General features: G+C 40.8%; 1 protein-coding gene across 2 annotated transcripts in view; it reads right to left on the bottom strand.

Annotated features, from left to right (window-relative positions):
• lamc1 (laminin, gamma 1) overlaps positions 1 to 25,084 on the bottom strand; it is a 192,152-nt gene that overhangs the window by 56,051 nt on the left and 111,017 nt on the right. The window contains exons 5-14 of one of the 2 annotated variants that reach the window (XM_069938198.1): positions 24,864 to 25,052; positions 19,758 to 19,875; positions 15,881 to 15,979; positions 11,189 to 11,325; positions 9,950 to 10,072; positions 9,564 to 9,753; positions 8,755 to 8,867; positions 6,333 to 6,554; positions 3,945 to 4,133; positions 1,795 to 2,040 (exon numbers count right to left, since the gene is read on the bottom strand). In XM_069938198.1, coding sequence (XP_069794299.1) covers positions 1,795 to 2,040; positions 3,945 to 4,133; positions 6,333 to 6,554; positions 8,755 to 8,867; positions 9,564 to 9,753; positions 9,950 to 10,072; positions 11,189 to 11,325; positions 15,881 to 15,979; positions 19,758 to 19,875; positions 24,864 to 25,052 — 1,626 coding nt within the window. The remainder of the gene's footprint in view (positions 1 to 1,794; positions 2,041 to 3,944; positions 4,134 to 6,332; positions 6,555 to 8,754; positions 8,868 to 9,563; positions 9,754 to 9,949; positions 10,073 to 11,188; positions 11,326 to 15,880; positions 15,980 to 19,757; positions 19,876 to 24,863; positions 25,053 to 25,084) is intronic. The other variant, XM_069938200.1, reaches the window with a different exon arrangement.

The following is a 25,084-nucleotide window of genomic DNA, read 5'->3' as shown; positions in this document are numbered from 1 at the left end:
AGAGGGCAGGACTGCTCAGAGATAAAGAGTGAAATGTGGCTGAAAGCAGAAGTGGTACAGAAGTCCTTAATGAATACTCTGCTTCAGTGTTCAACATGGAGAGGGACTTTGGTGAATGCGAGGTCAGCGTAGAATAGGCAAGTGTGCTGGAGCATATTGAATTTAAGAGGATGTGCTGGAGCTTCTTGAAAGCATTTGGATAGGCAAGATCCCAGGAACAGACAGGAGGTCCCCAGGTTATGAAAAGAAGCAAGGGAAGAGATTGCTTAGGCATTGGCGATGATTTTTGCATCCTCTCTACTCAAAGGAGTGGTACTAGAGGATTGGTAGATGGCAAATGTAGTTCCCTTGATCAAGGAAGGTAATAGGCAGAATCCTGAGAATTATAGATCAATGAATCTTACACCAGTAGTGGGAAAACTATTGAAGATGATCCTTAAGGACAAGATTTACAAGCACTTGGAGAAGCAGAGCCTTATTAGGAATAGTCAACATGGCTTTGTGAGGGGCAGTCCATATCTTACATGTCTAATTGAGCTTTTTGAAGAGGTGACAAAAGAAATTGATGAAGGTAGGGTAGTGGATGTGGTGTATATAGATTTTAGTAAGATGTTAAGACAAGGTTCCTCATAGAAGGCTCATCCAGAAAGTCACAAGATCCAAGGAAACATTGCTGTGTGAAAGCAGAATTATCCTGCTACAGAAGGCTGTGGGCAGTAGTGGATGAAGCATATTTTGATTGGAGGTTGATGAATCTGTTCTGGGACCCGTGCTCTTGTGCAGAGATGGGTCAGTAAGTTTGCAGATGACACAAAGGCAGGAAATGTGGATAGTGTAGAAAATTGTCATGGGTGATGCAGAATTGGGTGAGAAGCACCAGATGGCATTCAATATGGAGTGATGCACTTTGAAGGTAGAACACAGTGTTATTCATGGTTAAAGGCAGGATTCTTCATAGTGTGGAGGAACAGAGGAATCTTGAGGTCCAAAACCATATATCTCTCCAGGTTGCTGTGCAAGTTGATAGTATGGTTCTGAAGGTGTATGGTGCACTGCTCTTCAAAGGCCAGGAGATTAAGTTGAAGAGCTGTAAGGTAATGTTGCAGTTCTATAACTTGTTAGGCTACTCTGTGTATTGTTTTCAGTTCTGATCACCTCATTATAGGAAGGACGTGGAATCTTTAGAGAAAGTGCAGAGGAGATTTACCAGGACGTTGAATGAAGTGGAGAAAGACTGATTAAGCTAGGACTGTTCTTCTTGGAGGATGAGAGGCAACTTAATCGAGGTGCATTGGATTATGAGAGGCATGGTTAGGGTGTACAGCCAGCATCTTTTTCCCAAGTCATGAATGACAATTACCAGAAAACATCTGTTTAAGGAGAGTGGAGGAAAACTGAGGGAAGATGTCAAAGATAAAATATTTTTTAATTCACAGAGATTGGTGGATGCCTAGAATACATTTCCAGGGTTAGTGGTAGAGCCTGGTACAATAGTGACATTTAAAATTCTTCAATGAATGTAGAAAAGATTGTCAGGTTGGGAAGGGTTAAATTGATGGTAGCGTAGGTAATGGTAAGCACAACATCATGCACAAAAGGGCCAGTAACATGTTGGACTGTTTTATGTTCTAATTATCTGGCATATGCAAGAATTGTATTTATACGGTGTTTCTAATGTAGCAAAACACTGAAATGCACTTTACATCACCCTCCTCAAGATGGAAGGATTTGAAATTCATAACTTAAAGTTATTTTAGGAAAGGTTATGGGGGCAAAGACAAATGCAAGACTCACCTTTGCATTTTTCTGATGGAATCGGATTTAATGCATTTCCATAAAATCCATCTTTACATTTATCACAGAAGAATCCATCAGTGTTGTAGATGCACTTCAGACACTCTCCCGTGAGTCGATTACAGTTTCCTACAGCATTTGGATCAATGTTATCACTACAGTGGCATGGTTTGCACACTCTCACAGGTCCTTCTTCCCCTAATGGGTCACCATAGTAGCCATCGTCACAAAGCTCACACCTTTTACCTGAAAAATGACATAATAGTGAAAAATTAATAAAAAATTGCAGATGATGAATATTTGTGTATAAAAAAAAAGCTGATAATGCTCAGGTCAAGGAGCATTTTGTGGAGACTTGTTTCACATCAATGACCATTCAAAAGTATACAATTTATTTTTAAAAAAAGTGTAGATCAACATGTATTTGACCAAAGTTCTTCAAGTTATGATAAGGACTATGATGACAAAATAATTGTGCCACTTTCTTGTGTTCAACCCTTGCCTGCAGACAGAGGATTGCACTGCCACACATGTACAAGTGAATTTAGCTGCATTCTGCCACAGTCATGCAGAACCAAATCCACGGTGGTCAATGTATACACTGCAACTCAAGGAACTTGTGTACAGTTCCCAACACTGAAAAACAATCTACCCATATATCAGATAATATATACAGTTGACTGAAAGATCGTCCGCGAAGCCAAGTCAAAGAATCTCTTGAAAAGAACAAGAAGCAAACAAATTAAGGTGACCTTCACAATTACTAATTCCAGTAAATAATTTTTTCAAATTTACATCCCGCAAAAAATGGGCCCACTAGTCATCCAATCCACCAGTCTCCTCATTCAAGATTTATCATTCCGACACCTCAATGTGACCCTACCGTCCATCACATTTCCTCCCAATTTTTATTTCGTACTTGAGAGCCCTGTTAAATGTTCAACACTGCCATCCTCCCCCACTGCCACATGACATTTAGCATGACATGACATGACATTTCACTTCCTAGACTCTAAGGCCTCAAACAATTCAGTGTACTACATTCAAGGCACATGATGTGATCTCCTCTATATTGGAGAAACCAAATGCAGATATGACAACTGCTTTACAGAATACCTTTGATCATTTCAGAAGGGTGACCCTCAAACTTTCATTCGTCTGTTATTTAATTTCTCCAGCCTACCCCCACTCTGGCCTCCCTATGATCAACTTTCAATGCTATCTTGACAAAGTCCATTGAGTTAAAAAAAAACCTGAGGAACAATACTGTCTTCTGACTTGAAAGATTATAGTCTTTTGCACTCAATCATCATCTTGGGTAATTAGCTATTTCAGACTTGTATTTTAGATCTCCAGCACTGGTTTTTTTTTAACTCTTCCTAGCAATTTTGAATATTGTGCCCAATTTATATCTTCTCACAGGCACACCTTTTGTTATTCAATAATCTTCATAGCCCTTTTTATAGCTAAAATACCCCGCATCTTGTTAAGTGGCAAAAGCAGCAAAGGGAAGTAGTTGGGAATGAGAGGACACAGTTGATGGAATTGCTCCAGTGTGAAATGCTATGAACCATATGGGTTGAATGGCCTCCTGTGAACACCTGATATTATTAACTTAGCACAAAGTGCAGTCCAAAGCCTAAATATTTATAACAAAACTAACAGTCAGTGCTATTTAAAAAAAAATTTGTAGAGTTTGTAGACTATTCTCCATGTGGTGTTTTCTGGTAACTCTGCTGCTCTGAATGATGCTGATGAAGGAGATGAGGCTGGAAAGAAAATGATAGCACTGTTGTCTGACTTCTCAGTCAAGTGAGATGGTCATCTATTGAGGTCACTCAAACATACAGTACAAGCTACAAGGCAAAAATTTAAATCCTTTTTCAGAAAATATTGCTAAAGGGCTAGCTTTTTTTCCTAATCCCACTGTGCAATGATTCTATTTGGAGCATTGGAATGTTAGTGTGATACAGAAAAGCAAACTGTAAAAAGTAACAACATTATGGTTCATACCATTTCACACTGAAGCAATTCCATCAATTGTTCCTCTCATTCCCAACTACTTCCCTTGGCTGCTTTTGTCACTTAACGACATGATGCATGAGATTAATTTCATTCAACAAAAATGATCAGACTTTTGAAGATCTTACCAGTAGTTCCAACAGGGCAGTTAGTGCACACGACATTCCCAGTTTTAGGAACTACAGCACAGCTGGAACCACTTGGACAAGGACACGCCTTACAGTCATCTGGACTACCAACTGCAGCATCACCATAGTATCCATCTTTACACCGTTCACAATTAGGTCCTGCTGTGTTGTCTCTGCAGTAGCATTCACCTGTGTCCCAGATTTTTAAAAGTTAATTATCGATGTACCAAATACAAGGACAGAAATTCCACTTCTGTCACCAGAGTTAAACAGATTTGAAAGTGTTTATTCCCATTCTCTTTCCATTACCTTCCATCAATCTCTTGAAATTAAATACATTTTTCTTGACTAACTTGCCCCCATTTTATCCAAAAAAAGGTGGAATAATTGATCAGGTATCACATTTGAATTTAAAATCAAGCATTTACAAAAATCTCTGAAAATCCATGTTTTTGTTCAGACAAGATTATTTATCCCAACTGTGCTTTGAGGTGATCGTGCTGGGACTAATTTCTTGAATCAATGCCAGCTGTGTGGTGAAGCAATATTCACAATATAAAGTAGGGAGATGCAGGATTTGACTGTGAAAAGATCCCATCAATTACACATTTTAAATGTAAACTGTACTATAAAATTTGTTTTAACTTTAAGATGCTCAAGATTAAAATAAAATCTGCAAATTCCTTAAAACGTCAACTCCCACAAATGTGATTTACAAGAAAGGTGAATACATTCATAATTTGAAGAACATGCAGTGGTTTAAAGGTTGCTTTTATTGTCTCATATTCATACATGAAAAATGAAATATACGTGATATACTTCAACTTCCACCTTGAGCATTGCCCGGAACCTCTAACAACAGGAGAAAAAGAATCACTTCAGAGACACTGAGTGTGTGTGGATTTGCTCCCAGCATTCATTCACACAGCCTCTGCAGATGCACAGACCAGTTCAAACCATGAACAACCCGAGCTCCAGGATCCAAACCGATCAGGAAGCATTCAATTCCCAAAGCCCTGCAGGAGTCCTTCTTGTCCTCAGCACCCTCTTGAATGCCGGTTCTGATTCCTGGTTCCCATGAGTCAGTCTCCAGCAGCCTGGATGTATCCTTCTACTGCAAGTCACTATATGTCCTTCAGCTGCTGAGCTCTTTACTGGTCTGCTGTTGTGGTCATCATCCTGTAGGGTTGTCTACTGAGCTTCTCCTTTTCCACAGGGGGTGTTCTCCCCATTTCTGGTGCCTTGCATTATTTCTCTGCTCCCCCAGAGTCTGCAACCTCTCATGTTCCACTGTTCAGCACAGGTGCTGCCATCTTGGTACAGACCCCGTGGCTGCAGGACCTTTAAAATGAAGCACCACTGGCTCTTTTAACAGGGCTCTTAAAGCCTGTAAGTAGCCACTGGCATTAGGACCAGTGGCTACTCCTGTCTCCCTTCCTTGCTCTCCTGTGTCCTCATTAACGGCAGTGCTGCCATTAAAGCAGCTTTCGCAGTGTCACCAATTTTTTAAAAAATAGGTTAAACAGCTTCTCACACATACACAGTTGAAATTCTTGATATGTGAACAAAGGTTACTTATAGATGCAGTGTCAAAAATGAGTCAATAAACTGAAACAAATAACAAACAAGTATGGCAAAGGAAAGAACATTTAGTGAGAAAGGCATTAATGTTATCAAGTGGTCAACAGAGAATCACATCCTTCATAAATTTATTCTCATAGAAAAGACAAGGTAAAACTTTCAAATAAAGAGCAGCGATTTTTATTGAATAATCATCACCACTATATTTTGGAGACATGTGTTGCAAATATTTGTTGTACATTATTAATATCCATGATAAAGGCAGGCAAGATCTGCAAATCAAAATATGGAGTCACACAGGAGATTGCAGATTCTGAAGTTGGAAACAATCATGTTTTGTTGGAAAAACAAGGCAGGTTCAGCAGCATCAGTGGGGGAAAAAAAGGGTCAATGTTCTGAGCTGAAACAGTTTATCATATTCTCCAGATAAAGGGACTCCCCAATACCTTCTCAAGTTCAACAGGACTCAGACTTGGGCAGAATGCACACAGCCAAAAGACCTAGGAAGTACCTTAAGTTGATGAGCATCATCTCCCCTGATTTATAACTAACAGCAAAGCAAAGATTTTGATTTTCAAAAAATTTAATGGCCAAAAAATGAATTCTTTTTACTTTATTCAAATCCACTACAATTGAGGAATTCAGCTGTGGAATGCAAACTGGCTCTCTCTAAGTTAAGAATGAGATAGCAGATTGAAACAAATGGGAAATGTAGACATTTTTAAAAGATAGCAGTGCGAATAACATTGCATAAAAAATTGCAACATACTCTCAACTTTTTTCCAGCACTTTGCATTAGTCACTCACCACTTTCAAAATCACAGGTATCACTATGTGCATTACAGCTGCAGGGCACACAGGGACTGAATGATCCCCTACGAGCATCATCCCTCCTGTAGCCCAAAGCACACTGTTCACAGAACTGTCCCTGATATGCAGTTGGGCAGGTGCATTGCTCTACCCACTCAGCAGGGTTTCCAGAGCCAGGACGAGCACTAACCAGAGTTACATCATCTAAGTAGCCGTGGCCTGGAGAGGAACAAAGAAATGTTAGCCACAAACAAATTAAACTAAGTGAACTCACTGCCACGTAAATATGTGTACATCATCAGTAAGAGTTAGTTTTTAAAAAAAACAATGCAAATAATACACATTATTTTTTTGAACTAAATTATAAATATCTCAACAGACTCTGCTCTCTAGAATTCCCTCTCTAAATTTTAGGATCTCTCTTTTCACCAATAAAAACATCTTCAAAGCTGTGTCCTTTCAATTAAATTTGGCAATTTTCTTCTTGGCTTGGTATTCATTTTTCCATATCTATTTTTTGTTTGTTTCTTTAAATAAAAAAGACACATACAATTGGTTTGTGTCAAAAAGAAATGTTTAGATGTTTAATTGATACATGGTCAATTAATCATCTCCAAGATGGCCTTGGAAGCCATTCAGTTGTAGCAATGTGCCACATCAAAGCATGAAAAGAAGGCAAACCACCCAGATCTCTGGTCAAACCCATGCATTACAGAGATCACTAGAGAAATTAAGGGAGTAAAAGCAGTCAAATTCACTGGACTGGAGAAAGTTTATGTCATATTGTTTAAAACCCAGGTTAAGGCAGCAATGGTGGAATCTAGCTGGTTGTCCAAAATTCTCTTGATTTTTGAAATAGTTGCAGCAAAAGTAGAATTACCATTTAAGAAAAGAAAGGGGAAGTGGGGGATGGGTGGTGGGGTTAGGTAAAATAACAATTGATTAGTCCAATATTAGCTGTCAACAAAGTGCTAGAATCGATTAGAGGATTTAACCATATGGTATTTACAAAATCATGCAATAATTGCCTCAAGTTAACATATTTTTAATAAATGGAAATTGTGCTCGACAAATCTACTTAAGAGATTATTGACAATCCAATGAGCAGAAGAGATAAAGGGAAAAACGAAATGCTGGAGAAGCTCAGCAAGCCAAACAGTGTCCTTTTTGTAGCAAAGGTAAAAATACATAACCAATGTTTTGGGCTTGAGCCCTTCATTAAGATATGAGAGAATGTTGGAAGGCATCAAAAAAAAGATGGGGGAGGGGGGCAGGTGGGTGGCAAAGGCAGGAGATGATAAGTGGAGAAAGGAGGGAGGTGACTGCAGTGATCAATGAATGACTGGGTGGGTAGAGGAGGAAGGGAATGGGAGAACTGGAAAGGGGGAGGGGAAAGAAAAGCCAAGCAAGTTTAGCAGGAAGCAGAGAAGTCTATGTTAATGCCACCTGGCTGGAGAGTGCCCAGACGGAAAATAAAGTCACTTCACTTGAAAAGCCTGTTTGGGGTATAGGACCATGGTGAGGGAGGAGATGTGAGTGCAAGTGTTGCATCTCCTGCAGCCACAGGGGAAAGTGCCGGGGTGGGGGAGGGGGAAATAGGTGGGGAGGGATGAGTCCACAAAGGAATCATGGAGGGAGTGAGTCCCTATGGAAGGCCAAGAGGGGAGGAAAGGGAAAAATATGTGTGGTGGTGGGATCCTGTATGTTCTATCCCACCCTGACCACTCACAGATTGGAGGAACACGACCTTATTTTCTGTCTGGGCACTCTCCAGCCAGATGGCACTAATATTGACTTCTGTGCTAAAACTTGCTCGCCTTTTCTCTCCCCTCAGTCTTTCCAGCTCCTCTTTCCCTTCCTCCTCTGATTGCTCCTGACCCATCCCCCCCCCCCTTCTCCACCATGATCTCCTGGCTTTGCCACCCACCCCACCCCCATCTTTTTGTTTGGATGCCTGCCATCATTCTCTCATACCTTGATGAAGGGCTCAAGCCCGAAACATCAGTTACGTATTTTTACCGTGGCTACTTAAAGGACACTGTTTGACCTTCTGAGTTTCTCCTGCATTTTGTTTTTACTTGAACCACTGTGTCTACAGATTTTCATGATTTACTTCTAGGACAGATAAAGGGAACAAGTGAATTCAATTCATCAAATAAAGTTTAAATATCCAGACAAGGTATTTTGCAAAAGGCTTACATTTTAAATACACCTCACACAGTTGTGTAACATGGTTACATAGATAAAAGATTGGTTATAAGTATCAAAAACAAGATAAAAAGAAAATAAAGTTTCCAAGTTGGAAGGTTATCATAAGATATAAGATTATGGTTTGATGACCAAATGGTCAATTTTTGCTTCCATTTCTTTTGCCTTATGTGCATCATCAACTGCCTCACTAACTTCTTGGAGTACTTACTATTCTCACTGTATGTACCACGAATCTTAATAGCTGTCAGGTTATGAAGGAGCTTTTGAAACTCAAAGGAGGAAAGCTGTGGTCTCCAGGGATAACTTGTCACTTCATGAAGTCTGTAAATAGAGAAAAAAAGATCATCACAAAGATTTATAGTATTTTCAGTGCACAAACAGAACCATTCATTTCTTCAGTCTATATTTAAAAACTGTCAAATTCAAAGCCATTAAGTTTTTTTTTAAATTGGAATGTGTAAAGGGAAGCAGATTCTGCAGATGGTGAGGGCACGTCTGCTCCCAATTAAACAGATATTGCTTTGAACACAAGATTGGGTGGCCCAGAGCTAAACATCGTTTTCACCTCCAAGTCCCAGCATTCAATTCAGCACAATCGAAAGATGATTTTTTTTTAGGATCGATAAATGTATCGCAATAAAGATATGAAATGGGTTGTACAGCAACTGTATTGAAGCAACTCTTCCCATGATCTCCCCTGGGTTAAATCAGGGTAGATGAAGGCAGTATGTAGGCATTTTCTGCCCAATAATATGACATATACATTTGGTGCAGAACCTACAAATGTGATGATATATTCCAAAGCTACAACAAGAGTTAGGTCTCCAATAAAAAAACTGTGCAAGACTTGACTTGCCATTAATAACCTCCCAGGGTATTATACATAAGTTATGCTGTTGAAAAGTCAAGATTAGCTTCTATGCAATTCATCCTGATAAAACAATGAATGATCTTTGGCTTTGATTTTAATGACTCACACCAATAAAAAATATCATTATGTTCTGGATCCTATTTCACCTGAAGACGTAATTCTGAGGGCTTTCTGTGGGATACTGGTTTCCCTGAGCAATTAATGGGACTGTCACTCTCAGGTCTGCTCCTTCCAATACGATATCTTCAGCGGATAAACGAGTGTCTCTCTTGTCCACATGGAAAGTGAAAGAGAGGTTCTGACCATAACTCATCAGCTGATTACCCAAAAGAGTTGCTGTTGAAAAACAACATAGGAAAGTATTTAATGGTGTGTAAACAGGTTAGCTTTTTAAAAATGCCTTCATATCTTCAACATTTACTACTGATTTCAGTAAAATTGTTCTGCATTATATAATAACAATTTCAAGTCAACAGTCATAATTTTCCCTGGGGAAAAAAATGACATTTATGTATTTCTTGAATTTACATACCAGGAGCAATGTAGTAAACGGGGAAATAATCACTAGAAATCACAGAGATGTCACGATTCACTGGAGACCACTGTAGCTGAACCGCAGCACCGTCTCGCTGTTCAGCCTGCCAACCATCATCACCTATAAAAATACAAGTAAACAAACTCTTAACATTATACATAAGCAAAGCAATGTACTGGCCTGTCATTGCAATTTAAAAAAAAAATCTATAATGACCATGCCAGCAGTGAAAAATGTCAATTATGTATCACTTCTACATTGCAAACCTCCCAAAAATGCTTCATCAAAATATTAGCATTAAAAAAAAAATGACATTGCATCAGACTTAGTGCAAATAGAGCACATGATCAAATACCTAATCACAGAGGTAGACTTAAGATTCAAGGATAAACTGGTCAGAATTAAAGCAACAAAGCCTTGCAAAACTATGTATGATTATATAGCTAGGGAGAATATAGACCATAAAGATATTTGAAAAGGAATACAACTTTTACAATTTGAGCTGTTGCTTGACTGGAGTCAACACAGATTACCAAGAATATTACCAATTAGGACTTGGTGAGAGACAGGATGTAGCAGATCTTAAACTGACTTCATGGATATGGAAGAAAATGCAGGAAGCCAAGCAAAGTTAATTCTGATGGCAACAAACATATGGATGAGACTTGGTCAGTATAGACAAGTTGGGCCAAAAGGCCTGTTCCATGTTGCAGACTAACAAAGTGTTTCTAAAGGTCAACAGGTGAGAGAAATAGACAAGTTCCAAGAACAGAAGGTTTTGGATCATCAATTATAATACCACAAGGGAAAATAACCCATTATTGGCAATCTTCTGGCCAGAAAGATTTTCTGGACAGAAAAGAATGGAACTAGAAGATTGCTGACCCACCTTGTGAACAAGAGTGGAAGGTCATTGGGGGTGAATGTTGTGATCAAGCACGTTAAAAGCTGCAGATAGGTTGGTAAGGACCAGGTTACTTCTGTCCCAGTTGCAATTCTACAAACAGCAGATCACTCAAACCTCTACAATGGCACCACTTCTAATTGTGAATGACAGTAAACAATTAAAGAGCTAATAGGAAATGGCAAGGTCTACTATAATAAATTTTCATCAAGCCGGGTTTCAAAAGGAGAATAAGCTGAACGTTACTAATATTTGCTACACAGGCTCAAACCTTTTTCAAAGTTCAGCAAAGTCAAATACTGAGCAGCACAAGTTAAAAATCTCAGCAACACCTGCATCAAAGCTTGACGTGATTCGCTCTGTTCTGTAACCCTCTGCTTTGCTACAAACAGATGAATGGCCAAAGCAGAAGCAAGCAGTGCAGCCATGGGTGTTCTGTGGGTCCAGGTTGAAAAACCCTGGCTTGCATCTTTAGGAAAAAAAAGAAAATGTTTGTGAACATATTTATTGATAACTAAATTGTAGATTATATGAACCAACAATAACTTATAGCATTCATATTTATTAATGTAAACCCAAATCATCCTTGACTACATACTGTTTTGTGATTTTTATCATCAATCAAAGCAAGCCTAATAAAGAACCCATTCAAATTCATGTAAGAATTTTCTCCTTGATAAAACAAATCAGCAATATGATGATTAAAGTTAATACCTAGCTATTATTCTTTTGATTGGCTACAAAATAAAGATGAGAAAGAACAATTATTGATGCAGTTGCTTTGAATTAGATGCCAACTGTAAGCAATCTACTGGAGCAACTTTGCAGGGTAAGCAGAATCAGTGATGAATCGATCAGCTGAGTTAATTCCACCAGATTATTTAATGTCCTAGAATTCGTAACCACTTGTGTTTCCAGTGAACAAGAGTTATTTGTTGTGATCCTCTAAAATATTTTCTTTTACACTTTTGGTTACTTAAAAATAATTGATTTATAGAATTCTAAAAAGTAATGCAAAATTATCAAAGGCCAATTAGAATCCCAAGCTACCAGATTTCAAAGTCAACAGAAATTTTAATTCCCAAGGGTTTTCGCTAATATACATGCAGATCTCATGGAATCCAAAATCTTACAGGCACTGAAATTTTATGGCAATTAAAACAAAAATGTTCCTCCATTTGTGAACAGATATTAAAATCTTTGTGAGACCAAGTAAAAAATACAAACAGATTTGTTTTAGATGGATTAGTTATACAAATGATTAGAGTATCTGAAGCTCGATGAATCTTTTCATCAAAAAAAAGTGCTCTCAAATAAGAGATGTGAAATTAGTGCATCTTCTCCAAAGACAAGTGAACACTACCTCACTTTTCCTTTCCAGGGCTGCAAAATTAAAGACAAGCCTCTTGGTGTTAGAATCATAGGATTATGGTAGAAAAGCAGCTGAGTATGGAGTTAATTGACCTTTAGCAAGAACAAGTTAGATAGTCCCCATTCTCTAACTCATCCACTGTAACTGGCAGTTTTAAAAAAATTCAGAAACTTAACATCCATATGAAAGCCAGAACTGAACGTGCTTTAACCCCTATTCAAGCATGCATTCCAGATCATATCTGCTCGCTGTATTAACAAAAATTTTCCTTATCTCAACTATTTTTCCCAGTCTTCTATCTGGGGCCTTTTTGTGGAAGTGTTGAGAACAAAGAAGTTTTTATTCCATATTTTGACTAATTGCTGCAACTGTGAACACCATCAATTCTCAAATTCCATCTCAAGCATTTGTGCCTCAAGATGAACAAACCTAACTTGCCCAATCTATCTCTGCAAATCCATAATCTCTAGAGCCATAGCAGGCAATCATTTCAGTAATCCACTGCCGTTATATCTATCCCTGAATCATATACAATTTTACAGTTGCAGCCACATTAGTATTTTATAGAAGTTCAAATGTTGCTGCTTTGGTACTTCATACCTTGATTTATGAAACAAAGGGTGTCATTTGTCATATCATCACAGTCCAATCTTCCTGGAACCTTCAAATATTATGCACACTTATTTATATCCACCATTTCCCCCCCCCCCACCTCACCTTAATCTTCCCAGGTCCTGCTGATTTGTAAGCATTATATTATATTCTTTACACAATCACTTTGCAGTTGGTATTAAATGACTTCATCATGGGTCTATCCAATCTTTATTAAATATCTTATGAAAGTTCATGCAAACCACATAATTTGCATTGTCCTAGAACCACAGAACACTATAGCACCGAAACAGGCCCCTTCATCCCATCCAGTCTGTGCTGAACCATTTTTTTTGCCTCATCCTACTGACCTGCACCCTACAGTCCATAGCCCTCCATACCTCTACCTGTCCAAATTCTTCTTAAATGTTAAAACTGAGCCCACATTCATCACCTCAGTTGCAAGCTCATTCCACACTCCCACCTCTCTGTGTGAAGTTCTCCTCATGTTTCCCCTAAATTTTGCCCTTTTCACCCTTAATCCATGTCCTCTGGTTTGTATCTTACCTACCATCAATGGAAAAAAGCCTATCTATAATTAATCTCTATCCCCCTCATAATTTTAAATACCTCCATCAAATCTCCCCTCTTTCCTCTATATTCCAATGAATAAGGTCCTAACCTGTCTATCCTTTCCCTGTAACTCAGTTCCTGAAGTCTAGGCAACAATCTTGTAAATCTTCTCTGCGCTCTTTCTATCTTATTGATATCTTTCCTGTAGTTAGGTGACCAAAACTGCACACAATACTCCAAATTTGGCCTCACCAATGTCTTATACAACTTTAACATAACATCCTAACTCCTGTAATCAATACTTTTATTTATGAAGGCAAATTTGCCAAAAACTCTCTTTACAACCCTATCTACCTGTGACACCACTTTTAGGGAATTATGTATCTGTATTCCCAGATCCCTCTGTTCTAACTCACTGCTCATTGCCCTACCATTTACCCTGTATGTTCTATCTTGGTTTGTCCTTCCAAAATGCAACACCTCACACTTGTTTGCATTAAGTTCCATCTGCCATTTTTCAGTCCATTTTTACAGCTGGTCCAGATCCCTCTGCAAACTTTGGAAACCTTAATCATTTCTGATTTTTCAAAAGTCCATAATCAATTTAGTTATGTACAAATTGTCTTTCACCTATCTGTCTTGTGCCAGAGTAACTAGAGAAACCAGGCATGTCAGAGTAACTATCAAATTTCTCTCAGATTACAGTTTCTGTCAATTTCTCTGAGGAGGTTATTAAATGTTAGCCTATGGACAGTTTATGCTCACAACCTCCATCAACAAATTGGAAATGTCCTATTCCTCAGTTCTCTGGAAACATCAGATTGTTTATTGATACAAAGCCTGCCTTTCTTTCCTTCTTTATTTTTCCGAGACAACTTTTGCTGAAGAATATTTACATGCCCAACCTTATACCTTTTTCTCAATCAGTGTTCTGAAGAACATTGGAAAAAAATGATAATGAAAATATTCATTGAAACCTGCAGGGTCCCACATACCTTTGGAATTCAAAGTGATCATACATCAGAGAATTTTCACACTTTGGAAATCAATAAAGACCTTGTAATGTCAAGCTATGTTACACCCTGCATTGTGATAGAGCTTTCATCGCAAAAATTCAGTGGCAAGTCAAGATACGATATTAATGGAATGTATCATGGGTTAACATGATGCTCATTGTCATCTACCATAGAAAAGGGTAACAATAAAGCTTAAGAAACTAAAAACCAACCAATTCTGAAGCAGAAAAGTTGACTCAAGGGCAATTAATATGGGGAGAGCAAAATTAATGTCTGTGAAATGAAAAATAATCGTGGCCTGACAAGATTTTTTACCTTTGATGAGATGTATCAATTTTACAAGCAAAATACTGAAGAACTATGATTGGTTTCCATCATATTGCTTCATCTTTCTTAAGATAAGTAAAATTTCATTTCATGAGGATAAAGGAACCATGGTATTTGGGAGGTGGGGCTGATAGAAGGGGCAAAACACTTAAGATTTGCTCAAAACCAAAAGGATATAATAAAGCTATAACCACTCAACTAAAGGAAGATTTCAGGTGATACATTTACTTAGAGAGCAGTAAGGATGAAGATATTACCAGCATATTAACTGGTTGAAGCAGCCGAAACAATTTTAAAAAATTTAATAGACATCTATTAACATAGCAATTCACGGAGTGCTATCAAATAAGGGCAGATTACCAGAGCTTAGTAAAATAAGTAACTTTAAAAGGTTTACAAGAAGAGGCAGAGATGAGGATAACAGTAGGGAGAAAAATACTTCCCTGCACAGCTACATTCCAGAATTGAACATGCCCAAAGAAACCACAGCCACCAATGGCAGATCAATTAAATTCAGATGAGATCACAAAGTCAACTTTCGTCAGGACTATTATGCCAATTAATGGGGCAGCCGGGTGAGCGCAAGGAAAAGAGAATATTTGCATTAATTAAGAGTTGAAACTAGTTGAGAAAATGTGTACAAAACACACCAAAACGTTGGTGGAGCTCAGCCGGTCCTGGAGCGTCCATAGGATGCAAAGATATATTGCCGACATTTCAGGCCTGAGCAGTTCTTCAGGGTCTGCTATTTCCACTGAAAGACGGGCCGAGTTCCTCCAGCATTTTGTTGTGTTTTCACTACAATCACAGTGTCTGCACTTTTGTGTTTCACTTTGAGAAGCTATAGAACGCACATTGGCAAAAAGGTGCAGAAATGCTAAATTGAATATATTATCATGTAATCACAAATTGACATATCCTAGAAAATCAAAATAGAATTGTTTCCATTCTGAACATGTGCTGGGAGGTGAATTAGCTCCTTTAAATCACACCTTGGTGGAGCTAAGTGGAAAAAGGATTAAAATCAAGTTCGTGTGCATGCAAGAAAGGAAAAGCTTCAGAATTAGAGAAAATAAAGCAGGAGCTGGCATGAGCACCTCATGTAATACCAAATATACGAATTATCATCTTAAAAAAAAACTTACCTCTCACAGTTGAATCCCTCTACATTATTTTTACATACACAACGTCCTGTATCAGCACTGCATTCTGCTGTACTACCAGAAGGATTACAGGCACATGCTCTATCAAAACAGAAAGCATATATGGTTTATCTAAGCTCATATAGAATACATATGGTACACTACATGAATTACTGCATTTTATAAAAAATGTGCATCAGATGATTAGTAGACCAACAATGATTAAAGAGAAAATAAACAACTGACAACAAATTCTGAAATAGGAATGAAAAATGCTGAAAATGTTCAAGAGATGAGATCACGCAGCATCTGGCATTTCAGGTTAGTGACATTTATTAGAAGTAAATAATTTACCCATGTGAGGGTGGTGGAAAGCATACTCTAACCAAAGAGCAAGAGAGAGAGAAATATATTTTGCAAAAAAATCATTTTTGCAGTGACCATTAAAGAAATAAAACCTATTGATGCTTAAATCAGAGATAAAAAAACAGATATTGCTGGTAAAACTCAACAGTTCATTCATCAGTTATGGAAGGAGAAACAGTCTGAGACTTCTTATGAAGCATCCAGGATACATTAAATGTCTTGCATTGTAGTTAGTAATTTAGTCACACTGTAGGTACAGAAAGACACCAGCAGCATCAGGAGGCCAAGTTTGTGGCATCAGTTGGCTCTGATTCACAGCAGGTAAGGAAAAGATCAGGGGAAGTAACAGTGGTGGGGATTTCTGAGTCAGGTGAACAGACAGGTGTTTCTATGGCTGCAAATAAACAGGAGATTTCAAATGCTGGAATCTGAAGCCAAAGACAGCGTGCTGAAGGAAAAATCGTCAAGAGTTTACGCTTGAAACTTTGGCCATTCTTTTTCTCCTACTGATGCTACATGACCCACTGAATTATCCCCAACAAATGGTGTTTGGCTTCAGAATGGTTCATTACCACCCTGGTTCCATGGTTAAGAATGTCTCAGATTTGGTGCAGAACTTCATTCTGAAGTTGAATGGAGAACTGTTAGATGCCACGGTACACAATGATACTCATGATGTAGGCAGGAGGAGGGATGAAGTTCTGCAAAGTATTTAGGGAGAGAGGCAGGATCCCCAGGATTGTAACTTTAGGATAGAGGATAGGAAAGATGAATGTGCAGTTGAGAGTCCTGGCGTAGGATGGAAGTCTTTATGTACTTGGATCAGTGGAATCACCAGGTGTAACTGAGAGTGTACAAGGCAGGATACATCTCAATTGGAAAGGTACCAATATTCTTGTGGGGAATTTTGCTCATGCTTCTGTGGAGGGTATAAACTAATTTGGAAAGAGGAACAGTGTAGAGTGTGTAGCAGCAGACGGGGAGAAAAATGTAGAGGACAAATCAAGAAGCTTTGCAGAGAGATAGAGCCAGGTTAACGAACATTGGATGGCTAGCTGGAGACAAGTAGAAGATGATTGCTCCAGATTTCAGCATCTGCAGTTTGCTGGAGGGGCTCAGCAAGTCGAGCAGCGGAGAGAAAAAAATGGTCAAAGTTTCAAGCCTTCGTCAAGGGTCTTGATGAAGAGTTTAGGCCTGAAACATTGATCATTCTTTCTCTCCAACTGATGCTGCTCAACCATCCGAGTTCCTCTAGCAAACTGAATTTCAAGGCAAGTCGGATGAGCTTAGATCAGCACCTCGAAATATGATATTATGATAATCACAGATTGAAGAAAGGATAGGAGAGGACGAGCAGCTTACATTCCAGGGCACACAAGTTTTAGATGTTACAGAACAGAAATGCAAACAAGGAAGGGTGTTGCATTACAGATTAGGAAGAATAGTATTTGGAAAGGAAACCCTGGACGGAAGATTCAATGAGCTAAACACAAGAATAAGAGAAAATTATCACTTGGCTATGGTGACACTGTAGGTTTCCCAATAGTCTGTGGAAATTAGAAGAATAGATATGTAAGCAAATGAAAGCAAGGTACATGACCAATACTTTATAGTAGTTGGGGTTTTTCATTTTTCCCAATATTGACTGATTGGGACAGAGCCTCACATCAGTAGTGGGTAAATTATTGGAAAAATTCCTAAAGGATAAATTTTATGTACATTTGGAAAGGCAAGGGCTGATTAGGGAGAGTCACCATGGTTTTGTAAAGGGTAAATCCTGTCTTGGCAATTTGATTTGTTATCTTTTGAGAAGGAAACTAAGAAAATTGATTAAAGGAAAGGCAATAATGTGGACATCAATAAGGCATGTGACATGGGCTTGGAGAAAAGGTTGGTGTGGAAGATTAAACCAAATGGGACCCAACTAGCTGAATCCCAAATTGGCAGTCACAGGGTGATTGATGGTGGAAGGTTGCTTTTCTGATTGGAAGTCTATAATTAGTGCTGTTATTGAGACATTGGTGCTGGAAGCCTAGTTGCTTATAAAATATATGAATGACTTGTATGTGAACATCGGGGACATGATTTGTAAGTTTTTAGATTACTTGACAGACCATGGCATCATGGACAGTGAGGGCTGGCAAAAGTTCATCAGAAATATGATGGTATTACTGTGTTATACCACTCTATGATTGTTAAAAACTCGAGGTAGGATTGCTGGGAGTGGAGAGAAACACAAACAACATTTTTACATTAATATTTGTGAACAATCACGTACATGCCTGCTACCATATTAAATATTCGTCACAGTACAAGTTTCAAGTAAATAAAACAGAACATTACATCACAGTACATGCCCTTTGGCCCACATTCATCTCTTCCCTTCCTCACAGTCCATAACCCCCTTTTTTCCTACATCCACGTGCCTATCTAAGAGTCTTTAAAATGTCCCTTTTGCAGAGGCCTCCACTACTACCATGGGCAGTGCATTCCAGGTACCCACCATTTTCAGTGTAAAAACCTCCCTTAAACTTTCCATAACTCACCATAAACAAATGTCCCCTGCTATTGGTATTGCCCTGGGAAAGAGGTGGTGGCTCTCTACTAACTACTCCCCTCATAATCCTTTCATCCTCCATTGTTCCATTGAGAAAAGCCCCAGCTCACTCAACCTTTCCTCATAAGACATGATCTCAAATCCAGGCAACACTCTGGAAAATCACCTCTGCACCCCTCTATAGATGCTATAGCCTTCCTATAATGAGGCAATCAGAACAGAACACAATACTCCAAGTGTAGACTAACCAGAGTGTTTAAGAGATGCAACATTACCTCATTGTTCTTAAATTCAATCCCCCAACTATTGAAGATCAACACACCATATGCTTCCCTAACCACCTTATCAACCAGCGTGGCAACTTTGAGGGATTCATGGATTTTGACCCCAAGATCCCTTCGTTCCTCAACATGGCTAAGAATCGTGTCAGATTAACCACATTCTTCACCTTCAAGTATGAGCTTCCAAAGTGCATCACTTTCCATTTTTCCACATTGAACTCAATCTGCCACTTCTTCACCCAACTCTGCATCCTGTCCATATCCTGTTGTAACCTACGACAACCTTCTACGCTATCCACAACACCTCCAACCTTCACATATCTGCATACTAACTAACCCATCCCTCCACTTTCTTATCCAAGTCATTCATAAGAAAATCACAAAGAGCAGGGCTACCAGAACAGATGCCTACAGAATGTCACTAGTCTCTGATCTCTAGGCAAAGTACGCTCCATCTAACTACTACCCTCTGCTTTCTGCAGGCAAGTTCATTCCAAACACAAGCAGCCATGGTTCCATGGATTCCATGTCTCATGATTTTCTGGATGAGCCTACCATGGAGAACCCTGTCAAATGCCTTACTAAAATCCATTTACACCACATCCACTGCTCTATCTTAATCAATCTGTTTTGCCATCTCTTCGAAAAATTCAAAAGACAAGGAAATTCTGATTACCTGCATCCTGCTTCAGTTAGTGAGTGGTAGCCAGGCTGGCAATGATCACATTTATCTCCCATCACTCCTGGCTTACAGCTACATCGACCATAGATATCACAATGTGTACTAACGGAACCTTAAAAACAAACAGAAGCAAATACAAGTTGTCCACCTTTAAAGTAAAGCATTTTCAAAGTCTGAGAACAGAAAAAAAATGAGCATCTTAACAATAATAAACAGGACTATGATTTCAGAAATCATAGTCCATGGAAATAAGCAATAAGAAATTACTGTATTGTAAAAAAAAAATCAATATCTGGAAAAATGTGTGAATATTATGACAAACATAAGAAATGCACAAGTGTACAAAATATTTATACAATATTGTGGCGGCGCACATCTCTTGGAGCGAACTGGCCCCGCTTGTATCACAGCGCGGGTTGGGCAGCTGCAGGAAGATGGCGCCGTCGGCGCTTACTGATTGCCTCATGGCTTAGGCCACAGCTCGCATCCCAGGCAATGTGATGACATCACCGCTGCGCAGGTCAGAACTCCCGTTGGCCTTAAAAGGGCATGAAATTCAAATAAACAGTTCAACTGAAACCTCCACCATGTCCTGTGGTGTGTTTCTGTGTGTGTTGCAGCCACTACATTGGTGACCCTGCCATGCCCAGACGTTATCTGGTCTCCAAACATGGACTCGATGGCAATCAGTGCTGTCTCCATGAAACTCCCCCCTCCTTTGGGCCCATCGGCCTCGCACGTGGTTTGGGCAGGCAGAGGAGCAGTTTCATCTCAGACTGATTGCCTCTAACTCCACAATGTTCTACCATGTGGTGAGCGCCCTTGATGAAGAAACCACGGCCAGAGCGGACTACCTGATCCACTATCCTCCAGAGGAGGGAAAATATGTCACCCTCAAAGCCCTATTCCTCGGCATCTGGCTAATGAACGAAATGCTCACATGGGCAGAAGGTCACAAACCCTGCCTGATGTTCGAGCAAATGCCTGGAAGACATCCAGCTCCTAATAGCGGACGAGGATTTCTCGGACCCCAGGAAGGTCGCAGCTTGCACTGACGTGCTGTGGAGAACCAAACAGGAGAACGAGGGTGCCATGAATCAGGTCACTGCCCTGGACCCAGCCGACCACAGCTCACCCCCAGACAGAAACCGGAGGAGCACCAAACCACCTGGTGTTTCTACCACCAACGCAGGGGAGCCCAAGCCCGCAAGTGCTGCCAGCCCTGCTCATACCAGGGAAAAAACTAAGCCAACCACTGTTGATGGCTGCGACAATTGGCCACACGAACAGCCTCTTGCACACGGTCGACAAGGCCAACAGACAACATTTCCTGGTGGACATTGGAGCAGAATTGAGCATGCTTCCCCCGACCACCCTCGAATCCCGCACGAGACCTGACCCTGCAGGCAGTGAACAGCACTAACATTAAAAACCTTTGGCACACGGACCATTAAGGAACACCTCAGGCCAGACAAATACCGCTGGGAATTCCTGCTGGCCACCATGAGAACTGCGCTGTTGGTAGCCGATTTCCTCCGAGTGCACAGCCTGCTGGTCAACCTGAAGGGCAAGAGACTCTTGTATTCTGTTACTTCCAGACCCTCCGACTCGAGCTGTCCAGCATGCACAACCCGGGGATAGCCACCGTCTGCACGCCCAGGAATGAGTACTCCCGCATCCTAGACGCCCACACAGCACTATATCCACATCGATATAGTGTCCAGCACGGCTATCGGGGGCATCCTCGAGCAAGAAGTCAACGGAGTGTAGCGCTGTGGTGAATCTCTGCTAAGCTGCCTTTCTGCCCTCTGGCAAGCCTTGCTGTACTAACATTGGCTGTGCATTATCTCTACTGTTAAAGACACTCCCCTTGCGAATAACTGTGTATGCACCAATTGTCTTTCATTATTGTACCATAAGCTTCTGCTAATAAAAGCCATGAATATTGTTTGACCGCATCGTCTTTGTCTACTTCATCAACTGGCACTACAGGCGCCTGCTGGCGTTCTTCAGCCAATACCACCGACCACCCGAGCTGAAGTACAGCGACTTCAACAGGGAGCTCCAGGCCTTGTACCTCTCTATCAGGAACCTTCGCTACTTCCTGGAGGGCAAACCGTTCACTGCCTTCACGGACCATAAGCCACTCACTCAGGCCCTCGCTAAGGATCCTTGGTCGGCGAGCCAGCAGTGATACCTTTCCTACATCTCAGAGATCACCACCAACATCCAACACCGGGTGAGTAAGGACAACGTAGTTGTCGACGCACTCTCCAGACCCACCATCCACAACTTGTCCCCCGTCCTCAACTATGCCCAATTAGCTCAGACCCAGAGAGAAGACGAAGAGACGCAGGCCTTTCGAATCGCCATCACCGGCCTGCACCTCGAGGACCTGAAGCTGACGGGCAGCCACAGCACAGTTCTGTGCGATGTCTCAACCAGCTCGCCGCGACCAGTAGTTCCCCCTGCAGTGGAGGCAGGAGACATTCACGACATCAAGACATTGGTACGCACGGTGGCAAAACGTTTCGTCTGGCACGGATGGAAAAAACAAGTGGCCTAGGTGGTGAGGAATTGCATGCACTGCCAAGCCTCTAAACTCCAGTGCCATGTCAGAGCCCCCATACAACATTTCAACCCGCCACCCAAGAGGTTTGACCATATCCACATCGATATAGTGGGCCCCCTACCGGTGTCCAGGGACGCCCACTACCTTCTGACTGTGGTCGACCGGACGACGAGGTGGCCGAAAGCTATCCCCATCAGAGACACTTCCGCCGAGTCCTGCGCCAGAGACCTACTCGCTAACTGGGTCACCCGGTTCGGCATTCCAGTCCACATGACTAGCAACAGGGATGCCCAGTTCACCTCCACCCTCTGGGCGCAACTGGCAAACTGCTTGGGAATCAAGCTCGGGCCACACTACGGCTTATCACCACCAGGAAAATGGACTCGTAGAGCGCTTCCATCGGCACCTCAAGGCGGCTTTCATGGCGCGGCTAGAAGGGCCCAATTGGACAGATGAACTGCCGTGGATCCTGCTTGGCATTCAAACAGCTCCAAAGGAGGATCTCCAGGCTTCATACGCAGAACCTGTCTACAGTGCACCACTGTCGCTACCAGGGGAGTTCTTCGGAGCAGGCGCAGAATCAGAGAGTGAGAACCAACCCTTCTTGCGGACCTCCGCAACAAGCTCATCTCGCTGGCACCCCCACCACCATGGCAAACACCCTGCAAACGTCCCCAAGGAGCTGGCCTCAGTGGAGTTCATCTTCGTCCGGCGTGGCCCGCACCCAACCCCCCTGCAGCGCCCATACAAGGTCCTCCACCGATCAGGAAAGACTTTTACCCTGGACATTGGGGGAAGGGAAAAGTTATTCACGGTCAACAGACTGAAGCTGGCGCACGTGGACTTAGACCATCCTGTGCAGAAGGCCCAACCTAAGTGGAGGGGTCGGCCGCCCAGCCGATTCTGGAGGGGTGTTGTGTGGCGGCACACATCTCTTAGAGTGAACCGGCTCCACTTGTATTGCTGCGCTGGCGGGGCAGCTGCAGGAAGATGGCGCTGTCGGGGCTTACTGATTGCCTCATGGCTTAGGCCACAGATCACAACCTGTGATGACGTCACCGTTGTGCAGGGTGGAACTCCTGTTGGCCTTAAAGGGCCGCACACGAAATTCAAATAAACAGTTCAAATGAAACCCCCATCGTGTCCTGTGGTGTCTTTCTGTGTGTGTCGCAGCCACTGCAATATGTATATTTTTTTTTAAAGTCAAGCATGTCCTCAGAGTTGCAGCAAAGTGATGATTAGCTGCAGAAACATTTCATTAAATAGGTTTGAGTTCCTAGTTTTGAAAACCTCATAATTTGACAAATTTCCAAGTCAAGTTTGTCATCTGATTGTACAAATACAACCTGACAAAACAGCGTTCTTCAATCCTCGGTGTCAAAACATGCAGACATAACACACGTATTATAGACAAATAATACATATGCAGGTTAAGTATTATATCTATAAATACCTGGATCAAAAACTGAGCAAATTTCGCATTTAACCCTATTTTACATGGCAAATTCAAAGGGAATTCGAATTTAAGTATCAATGGGAAGAATACCAGGTATCTGGAAGGATGGGAAGTGTGCCAAACCCTGAGGCAATAAAATTCTGGCATGCATGGACTGTGTTGGATAAGATTTTGGAGACAAGAAACTGTGGATTGTGGGATCTGAAGCAAAAATAACCAGAAGGAACTCGTAAAACAATGCTGGAGAAACTCATCTGGTCAAACAGAGTGTACTTTATGAAACAAAGATAAGGATACATAACCAAGGTAAGGTCTGCAGATTTCCATGTTTTACTGCTGAAGGAACTCAAGAGATCATGCAGCATTAATGCAGAGAAAAGGATTTGTCAAAGTTTTGGGTCAGGACTGGACATGGAGAGAAGGAAATAGCCAGTACAAAGAGGAGAGGGTGGGAGAAATGGGTCATGGCTAATGAGGAATTGGTGTAGTAGAGAGGGTCAAAGGAGAATAGATAGATGGGGAGGATAAAGCATGGAGTTTGGATACAGTGATTAGTAAGTGACCGGGAGCTCTTATTGGCAATTGTGAACAGAGCGCCAGGGCTCTGCAAAACAGTGTCGAGGCTGTGCTTGGTACGTGAATGTCCATGCTCAGCCTTCTCTGCTGCCCGGTTTAGGTTTTGAATGAGATTTGGCTCATTCTGCAAAGTTAATAATTACAAGAAGTTAATCCCCAAATCTTATTTGAAATGCTGGCTAAATCCAATGGGCTTGAAGTGAGATTCATGCAAAGGACTTAGCAGAATTTTAGGAAGTTTGATGAAAAGGTACCAAGATGGACTTTAATAACATTTTGTCCAATGATTTTATTAAAATAGACGTGAACACGTTTGAACTTAAATCATCCTAAACATTTTCAAAGTGATAATGATTCTATTCCTTCCTCAATGTTTGTAACTTCTACTCAATTATTTGTTGGCAAAATTTCTAAATAACCAAATGATATTTACACACTAAAATTTTGTATAGTTGATGAAAAAAATATATTTGTTAAAGAACAGCTTTATACTTGCCTACTGGATTACAATTGCAGGGTAAACATGAAGCTTCTGGACCCTGGCGGTAGAAATTGTCCCTGCACCTCTCACAGTTGGGACCATCTGTATTGTCAATACAGTTGCGGCAGTGGCCACCGTGTCCTGTGGCTCGGTAAAGCTCAGAATCAAAGTAGCATTCTGCAGATTTGCCATGACAATTACAAGCTGCCAAAAGCAGAAATTGCAAAGAATTAACA

Source organism: Narcine bancroftii, chromosome 5 (genome assembly GCF_036971445.1).
Source record: "Narcine bancroftii isolate sNarBan1 chromosome 5, sNarBan1.hap1, whole genome shotgun sequence".
NCBI lineage: Eukaryota > Metazoa > Chordata > Chondrichthyes > Torpediniformes > Narcinidae > Narcine > Narcine bancroftii.
The sequence above is the reverse complement of the archived record's forward strand: the minus strand, read 5'-3'. Positions and strand labels throughout refer to the sequence as shown.